At 43.5% G+C, this 9,649-nt stretch overlaps 1 protein-coding gene across 5 annotated transcripts in view; it reads right to left on the reverse strand.

The window, feature by feature from the left end:
* ppargc1a (peroxisome proliferator-activated receptor gamma, coactivator 1 alpha) overlaps window positions 1-3,298 on the reverse strand; it is a 141,632-nt gene extending 138,334 nt beyond the window's left edge. For 2 of the 5 annotated variants that reach the window (XM_068713445.1, XM_068713444.1), the window contains exon 1: window positions 3,100-3,296. In XM_068713445.1, the coding sequence (XP_068569546.1) occupies window positions 3,100-3,180 (81 nt within the window). In that variant the 5' untranslated portion in view covers window positions 3,181-3,296. Of the gene's footprint in view, window positions 1-3,099 lie in introns of all 5 variants that reach the window. The other 3 variants (XM_068713449.1, XM_068713448.1, XM_068713443.1) reach the window with 2 other exon arrangements.
* Between the last annotated feature and the right edge of the window lie 6,351 nt (window positions 3,299-9,649).

Raw genomic sequence — 9,649 nt, forward strand, 5'->3', positions numbered from 1 at the left:
ACAGAGCACATCATGGACTGAAATCAGGAAAAGAGGAAGTGAGTTTCTGGAAAAGGAAATAAAGCTTCTTTCCAGTTTTGCCAGAATGTTTTTTTCTGTGTTTGTCCAGTCAAATGCTAATTAGGAATGGCCAATTCACCAACCTCGGAAGCCTGAAACGGTATCAGACATTACTCGGCTCACACTCCACCTTTCTGCCGAGTCTGTGATCTGAAAGAAACAGAAGTCCCATGCTCCAAAAAGCTCCCATATTTAAATGTTCTATCCCTTTTTTGCTCTCTGTGTGTGTGTGTGTGTGTGTGTGTGTGTGTGTGTGTGTGTGTGTGTGTGTGTGTCTCCACTAAACCCATTGAGGCTACTGACTCATTACACTGAAAAAGAAGTGACTCGCATGGATCAAATACTGTACATGAGAGCGCACACAAAAGGAGCTTTCATTTAGCCGAGCCACTGAGTGAGTAGTAACGTAACTTGAGCCTTGCTGTGATGAAACATGCCGTAGGCAGAAGCAGACACATAAAAAAAAAAAGAAAATGCATTAGTCCTCACTGCTTCTGAGAGCACGCTGCGTTACCTGCAGCTTTTTTGAAACGTCTTGAATGATAGGCTTCACCCTTTTCAGCTGGACTGCCAAGTGCTGGCACACTTTGTCGAGACAAACTGAATACATTGCTTTTGAAGAGCAGGGGATTGGAGCTCCGAATTCTAAAAAAGACATGCACAAAAAAATGTGTGATGAAACTTTCAGCACCACGGACAGCAGCACCCAAGAAGCCTGGCGAGGAGGGAGAGCGAGCGTGCGAGAGTGGGAAAGAGAGAGACGGCGGAAAGTGAGAGGCAGTAGTTTGATTTGATAATTAACGAAGACATCTTCTTTCCCACCCTGTGCATTTCAGCTATCCCCATGTCTGCACTTTCAAAAGTGGAGGCGCTTACCCCAAAACACACACAAACACACACTCCTGCGGCAAGACCCAGCTTTTCCACAGTCCCCCCCCCCATCTCTGTGTCTTAGGCTGAATAATGCAGGGCCTTTACCCGGTGCTCAAGCATGAGTGGATAATCTGGCCACAAGGACAGGCTGTGTCAACATTTCCCTTTACTTCCTTATTTATTTATTTACCCAGTCGCCGTAGGACTTGGGGAGGGCAAGGGAGGATATGTGCATGGCTAACAACATGCTGGCCAAGCCGATGACCTGCTTTTTTTATTAATGGGAGCGCAGACTGTACCATACTGCTTCTGGCAGATTACATGAGAGCTTTTTAAGGAGACCAGATTAATTGATTCAATAATCATTATTAATTAATTATTTTGTCTATGAAATGTTTGAAAAAAAAAAAAAAAAACAACTTTAATATAGTCATCACAGTTTCTTTGAACAACTTCAAGTGGTTTTGAAATTTGTTTTTGTTAATTATTTGAGCCAATTGCAGCACCTTGGACCAGACTTCATTGTTCATAAGTAGTATGACAGTAAAGTTGAATTTAAACTGCCTTTTCTGTCCAACTAACAGTCCAAACCCGACAAGATATTCAACTTGCAGTGATATTTAACTCAGAGAAGCAGGAAACACTCACACTTCAAAAGATGAACAAGCCAATCTCTGGTGTCTGAAGTGTCTTAATGCCCCCAATTGATTCGCAGAAACTGCTGAGGCGCGTAGTTGTTGCACGTTTTAAAATGCCACTCATTCGTAATGACTTCTGATTGAGGTGGCTTTTGTTTTCTGGGCCTAAATAACTGCTACAATATGACTCTTAGCCCAGCCAATCACGAGCAAGCTCAGACTTCAAGAGCTTAATCCTCTTTATTTTTGTGATTGCTTGTATTCAAATGGCGGCCCACTAAACCACGGGAGGTTTATTGTTTAAAAGTCTTCCTCCGCTGTACTGCAACCTGGATACTGATAACAGAAGAATACATATCCTGTGTGTGTGTGTGTGTGTGTGTGTGTGTGTGTGTGTGTGTGTGTGTGTGTGTGTGTGTGTGTGTGTGTGTGTATATACACACACACACACACACACACACACACACACACTGAACTCTCATGGTGGCATTCAAGTATATTACCATAAAAATCACTGTACAAATATTATGGCATCAATCATTGGGCATAAATTGCTAAATAGCTGGGAGCTCTCTTAGCATTCAGAGAATGATTTCATTGGCATTCTTGAGGCAGATGACTTTAGCCTCTCACATTCCTCACACAAATTAGAATGTGAGAATTAAGAGGGATTTCATACAGCATGATAAGTGTATTTTAAAAGGCAGAACTGATTAAGCTTGGGGGGGGAAGAGGGAGGAATTAGGTAATTATCTCCAAACAGACACCATACAGCTCCTCTGCTGTGTGAGAGAGCAGGCCTAACACCCCCAGGATCAAAGTGCTCCCTCTACTCTCAACCACCAATCCAAAATTTGCATTTACCTGTTTTCAACACCTTACCTGGCAACCCACGGGGTCTCGGGAACGCAGAGATGCACGTGAAGAGCTCGTGTCTCGTGATCTCCACGTTAAAAGCATCGCTCAGTCAATGCTGAAGATGACGCATATCAGTTACTTCAAAAGGAATGCTAAGTTTGCCTTTATACCCCTAATTTATTTATAGAATTCCTGGCATAAGATTTTATTTTGTCTACTCGGTTAATTTATTATTGATTTCAAGGACAGGATGTTTTGAGCCCATCCCGAAGAGGGATGGAAGTTCGGCAAGGCAACCTTTCAGAAAAGTAGTTCGGAGACATTGGGGCGCTTAATCGGCGACTTTTCCATTTAAGAAATGGGCGGAGGGATATTCGGGGACCCTCTTGCAGGTCATCAGTTAAGCTACAATTAACTTTGGTGAAGTTACTACCTGCCCTCACCTCATGAGCTGAGAGACTATTTTATCAGAGCATGTTCGTTGTAAACCGTAGTCGGTCTCATGTTTGCATAAAGTCATGGCGTTACGTTAGAGAGAGAGAGAGAGAGAGAGAGAGAGAGAGAGAGAGAGAGAGAGAGAGAGAGAGAGAGAGAGAGAGAGAGAGAGAGAGAGAGAGAGAGAGAGAGAGAGAGAGAGAGAGAGAGAGAGAGAGAGAGAGAGATGTCCTACCTGCTCGTAGCAATTCTCCCAGGTGAGGTTCAGGAGGCACGAGGAGAACAGCTCATCTTCGGTCCGGGCACAACCGTCCATGATGTGTGCCAAAGCACGTCTCGGTTCGGAAGGTAGTCTGCGGAGTTCTTTAAGGGTTTGCAAACGAAGACGTTGTCTTCGCTTCGTCTTCCCTCGACGAGTGTCTCTATCGCAGTGTGTGTGTCTTTCTCTCTCTTTCTCTCTCTCTCTCTCTGCCCGCCCGCTCGCTCGCTTCTCCGTCCGGCGCCGTGGAAGCTGTCAAACGAGCAGCGGCGGTGTGCTGGCTGCTGCTTTCCTTGTCACGTGTGCAGCTTCTCTCTCTCCCCCACCCCAAAAAAGAGTGGGATGCTTTCGAGGGCACCGTTTCCCAAAGTGGGGTCCGCGGGCCGCCTGTAGGTGTCACCTGCAGGTGTAATAGTGTCCCCAAAATGATATCGAATATTTAAATTTAACAGTAATGTCACTGCATAGTTAAAAAAAAAAATGTAATGCTGTTGTTATTATCCCTCGCCAACACATGAAAGTTTTCGAGAACGCAATAAGCTAGCTTGTTAGCTCGGTTACTTCTGTTAATTAAATGCACCTGGTGCTCCAGCTGCAATTAAAAACAACGAGCTGTCCTTGGCTGGTCTAAAGTCACTTATTTCACTCACTCACTACTCCCTGCTACACTCAATAGTTTACAATCCAACATTGACATTTAAACACTTTTAAATCATTTGCTACTTTTTTTGCATGCTCACTGACCTGCTGCTGAAGTGAAGGTGACATAACGGTAAAATGTGCAGCATTGCATTGTGGGATATCCAGCAACAAGACCTGCACATGTTACTTTTGTTCCATTGCGGGAGCTTTTTAGAGCGTGTGGGCTAAGTGACTTGGTCATGTTTGAGTCATTCGAGTCAGCCTTTTAATTTGGGATAACTCCTTCCTGAGCCCAAAGATACAACATTACATAATAATAATAATAATAATAATAATAGAGTGCAGCAAACTTCATTTTCATAACAGTTAATATACTTTGAATCAAAGTTAGACTGGGAAAGACGTGTGATCAACCATGATGGACAAACTTGCAGAACTTTGAGCTCTGAAATTACAAATGATATATTTGTGTAAAAAGAATAAAACTCCAAGGTATACTGAATCACTTTACTTTGAAATGTAAATAAGTTTATTTGAAAGTGGAAAAAAGCGCAACAACAATCTAAGTTTCACAACCACGTTACACACAGATTGGTGCATTATCAGAACTGTGTGGGCTTGTCCACTGTCTTTGATTGACATCTTCCTCACTCTCCTGTTACATTTGTTGCGACCTGTTGCTGTGGGGCAACACCTTCATCATCCGTAGTATTAGTACAGAGAGAGCGGTGACGTTATGCAATTCCCACCTCTGCCTGAGCAGACGTCTATCGTCAGATAGAATACGTGAAAACAACTGCATGAGTGGGCAGGGCATTTAATTAGGACGAAATACTGCAACAAAAGTTCAAATGTTCTGACCTATGATTCATAAAAGAAGAAACTTCCCATCACTTCTTGAAACCCACTTTTAGAACCTTTAGTGATTCGTACCCCAGTTATTTTCTCTCTTTGCTAACCTTCCTTATTTGACTGCACCAAATAAAACAGCCCATTGCACCAGAGACATGGCCAACGGCTAATTTACATCAGGTTATTCCCAAATCAGGTGCCACTGAAAAAGGGCAATACAAAGCACAGAAAGCAAATTAATTAGTGACAGAAAAAGAGTTAGTGCAAAGGTCATAAATACATTATCATTATAATAATTTTAACATGCGAGTATACCAACTGCATGCATGTACCTCATAGCCTATCAGGCTAAAACTAAAGGTTTGCTGACCACCATTTTAACGGTCAGTTGTGCTATTACTCCCTCAGTGTTGCTTTACAGCAGCTTCACAAGATGAGCCCTTCTGCTGTTATTGTGGCCATGGAGCCTACAACAGGCAGATTTACATCTGAGCCACCAGTCACATAGACTATGACAGACTTTGAGGCGCGAGTTTTAATCAAGCCCATTATGATGAATTAAAACTAAAAGCCTGCCTGATTAATTGAATTATATTCACACAGCTTTAGAAAAGAAAATAGCCGATTAAGTACAGTATGTCAACCATTAGAGCAAGTGTTAAGCATTGTGGAAAACAGAACAAAAAAGCAGCACAATATTGTACTCCACAATTTGTTATCCACGTGCAGCCATGCTGAGCACAGGAAATCTTTGAGCTCCCTGCAAACCGTACAAGGAGGGCTGCTGGTAGAGCTCATTTGGAGAGCTGTCTTTTAGCACACTGTTTATTGTGATGGGAGACCCGTGCAGTTAGACGGGCCTTTTTGTTCATCAGCCTTCTTTTGCTGGCCCCCTCGTTTGATCAGGCGTGTTTGCCACGCATGATCTGCACCCGTTTGAAGTGTGGTCAATTGGCACAGAGCTGTGCATTCTCTTTTATTTCCTGGAGAAATTGTCAAGAATTCACTGCGGTACTGAGAGTCGAGCAAGACAGAATGACAGCGAATGTCCCCCATGGTGATTGACCATAACACCAGCCTACATATTCCATCTTCTTAATTCTCACGAGGCTTGTTAGCAGTGTCAATACTGCAAATTGTGGAATAAAAACACATTAAATTGCTCGGCCTTTGAGAAGCAATAAATAAAGGATTCTGCGAGGCTTTGAGCTTTCCGCGACACTTGAAGGTCTCAGTGATTTCACAGTTTTTGATTGTTGTGTTGCATATTTTAATGGAAAATGCATTTTTTTGGGGGGGGGGGGTGGAATTGTGGTAAACCAACTCAGTGATTTAAAGAAAGCAAGCCGTGATCTGGAGGAGAAGAAAAAGAATGATGCAAGTAAAACGAAGAGCGCTTTGTTTTTCAGCCTTATCTGTCACCATCGTCCATAATCTGTGCTGTGCTGTAGATTAATTTAAAGATTATGGAGTGCCATACATTTGCACAATGCAGGGGAAGTGCCAAGGCACAAGAGAGATCACAAATAGCCGTCTTCCTCCCGAGTATGTGGCACAGCTCAGCTCCTTCCTGTACTTGTGTGAGTTTCCTCTGATCAGTTCCTTCTTCTGCCCGGTGACACATGAAAGCCTTTCACGGAATCAAATCAACAGCCCGAGATAATTCAGTGTGACAATGTAACAATTGTGTTAGTGTGATTTTTATATTTTTGCGGGGGATATTTCCATCGTTCACACTTTGAAGGCTGCGGCGGGGAAAATTGGGTGAAAGTTCAGGACAGCCACCGATCGGGCCGCGTTGAAGGGGGAAATAAATGAGGTCAAATCAAATGTTGTTTCCCCCTCCGCTGACAGGTAGCGGCTGCACATTCTGCACAGGTGCCTTCAGTAGCTGCACGATTCATTTCAAACTGGCAGCCCATTTTAAACATGCAGTCTACATGCCACATCTCCCCTACACAACCAATTTATCAAGCCTAACCCGGCGGTACGTGCATATACTCCCATATCACAGAGACGGCTGGAAAGCAACTGTCATAGATGGCATGATTGAATTGTTCCCTTGCACTGTCACCAGAGGGGCTATTACTTCAAATTAGCATACAAATTCAAACCAGGACAGATGGATTTGTCACATTCCAGTCGCCATCTTCCTGGAAGATTGGCTGTGCTTGTGCTGTGTGATGGAGATAAGACACCTGTCTCGGCTCCGATTGGTGGCTGCGTCGGTGGGTGAAAGGATCGGCGTGGGATGGGAGGAGGACTGGGCGGGGGCGATGGATTTCCTGAAACGCTGAGGTGTTCTGCAATAAACTTCCCTACCCACGGTTTCAAATGATGATGAGGCACCATACTGGACTCTGTGGGTGGCAGGAGATTGAGCCGCGGCGAGGCGGTGATTCACACTGTTTGGAAACAAGCTGAACAATACCCGTCTGGTATTTGTTTGTGTTCGCTACTTTTGTTGAGTTACTGTCAAAGAGACACATAAAACGGCCTCTAACATCAGCCCAGGGTGCAGGGAGGGGATGCGTTGTGCACAGCTGCGCGAGGAAATGTACAGTACATCCCTGACCTCAAGTAAGTTTTCAGCTTGAACAGCTAAACAAAACTCTGAATCTCATTGCAACTCTGTCAGAATTCAACTTTTAATAATGTATAAGGATGCCTGTGTAAGCACACAGTACAGACAGGAGGTAGGACCGCATGCATAAGTCGCGTGCTCGAATATCAGACACTAACAAAATACAACTTGGAGACATTACGACTTTCATTTGTAATGACGGCGGTGTGAATCAATGGGAAGTATTGAGCAAAGAAAAACTGTTCTTACCTCAGGATCAATTCCATATAATTTCCACATCAGCTCAAACTAATGGGTTTTCTATTGGCTTCACTTCGGAGGGAGACGAATCTCTCCGGCACCATTTTTGTGGTTCTGTGTACGTTCCCAAGCAAAAGGCCATCCACTTAAAAACTTGTCTCCCAACAGTCCAAAAAATATTAAAGCACACATGCTAATTTCCTGACTTAGCACATTACACAATCTGCAGGCTTCATTTAAAAACTCCCTTAGCAGGTATCTCTGCCTGCCTCCTTCCAGACACTGCAGAGATTGTGAAAAATGCTTACAGTTTCATATCTGCCTCTATCCTCAGGTCAGTGTGAAGTATATTCTCCTCAAATTGATGTAAAGTTGACACGCAGAACAGAGGAAGGCGAGGTTCTGCTCTCATAAAGGCTACCTGAACAGAAGAAGAAATCTGGACGATAATAAATGCCGTTTAAAATGTTATGAAAAGAAAACGGCGACTTTGATTTACATTAATCAGTATAGCTTGGACTTAGTTGATGAAAGAATATTGGTTTTTTTCTTCCAATTCTTCCACACACAAGTAACAAGTACATCACTGAAACAATAAGTTGTTTCATCAATCAAATAAAAAAAAAAAAAAAAGGCAAACACCTGCCAGATGCAGCTCATTAAATATGAACATTTGCAGGCTTTTTTCTTGTCTTGCGTAGTAAACTGAATATCTTTGGGTTTTGGCATCATCCACTAATTTAGCATTGCCCTCTAAAAACAGTCAGCCGCTAGTAAAAATAAATATATACACACATATCAAAATCGATGCAGCATTGTTAAGAATTCCATGCATTCTTCTTTGTCAAAACCTGGCACGTACACTATCCACAATGCAACACAACCACCAACAGTTTGGTGGGATATGTGGGAGCATATTGTTGGTGGTGGTTGACGTCGCTGCAGTCACTAGCCTCAGGCAGAGATCAGGAGGAGGGTTCAGAGGGCTGTTAGGATCACTTTTATCTCCCCACACCAGCAGACTCTACACATATATTGGTGAACTTGGGAGTCTTCAACGCCAACTGACACTGAGTCAGTTCAATCTCTTGAGGGAATATATCAGACGTTTGGCAGCTCTGGTGCCACAAAAAGGCTTTGTACACGTGTCAATGGACTTAAATATGTAGAATTGACGGAGGGCCCTTTTAAATCGATGAATGGCAAAAATTGGCATGTTAATCAATCGTCAAAAAAATATTGTCAGTTGCAGCCCTAGTAACAAGAAATTCTAGAAAATGCTTTTCTAAAACTCTGCACTTTAAAATGTACTCAAAGCTGCTTTTAAGTGAGACGGGTCAAAAAGAGAATGGTCAAAAATCGATGAAGCAGAGGCCATAACTTGATCCTCCCTGCTTCATAAACACCCACATCTTTTTAAAACACCACACCATTCATTAGTAATGCAAGATTTCTGTAAATTATTATGCCACATCTCCTGAGCTTAAATAGCGGGGTCATGTTTCGGAGACTTGACGGAGCCCATCCAGAGCCACAGAACTATCCTGTTCTGGAGTCCTGCTACTGACTGAAATGAGCGATTAACTGTGAACGGGGCGGAGTTCTCCTTTAATGCACGCTGCAGCTCTAAAGTGGAGTGGTAACTCACTCGAACAACAACGGCAAGACTTAATGCGCACTATTAACTGGCAGCTGCCAAGTCGCAGTAAGCAGTCCTTAGGAGTGGTTCTGTAAGACCGGGACGCTCCCAAAGTGCTCAGGGGAAACCATCACAGGCCTCTCATGAGTCCGGTTACTCGGACTCTTTGTGGAATTCACGCTCCGCCACTCACAGGCAGCTTGCCTCGTTTAAGTTGTTGACCCACAGAACGAGAGGGGAAAGCCTCCCGAGAACGTTTGTCAGAGATCATCCAACTTCCCTCGCCGCTCAGGACTTCTTAAAAGTTTGCTGTTGGACATTACGTTTCAAGTTTAACCTGGTAGCTTTCGACTAAAGTAAAACTACACATTCAAGTTGGGTCCCTGGCTGTTATTCTTACGTTCTAGATCGCCACCGCAGTGCTGAAAACTCCCGCTTCTCCCAAACTGCAAGCTTTACCTTCCACATCACAGAGACACTGACACAAAGCAGTACAGCCGGAACAGGCTCCAGCACAGCGGGGATTTCACACTGATCTTCTTCTGAAACATTTGTAATTAACATTCCCC

Source organism: Cebidichthys violaceus, unplaced genomic scaffold (assembly GCF_023349555.1).
Source record: "Cebidichthys violaceus isolate CVI_PGR_0920_01 unplaced genomic scaffold, fCebVio1.0.p SCAF_19, whole genome shotgun sequence".
Classification (NCBI taxonomy): Eukaryota; Metazoa; Chordata; class Actinopteri; order Perciformes; family Stichaeidae; genus Cebidichthys; species Cebidichthys violaceus.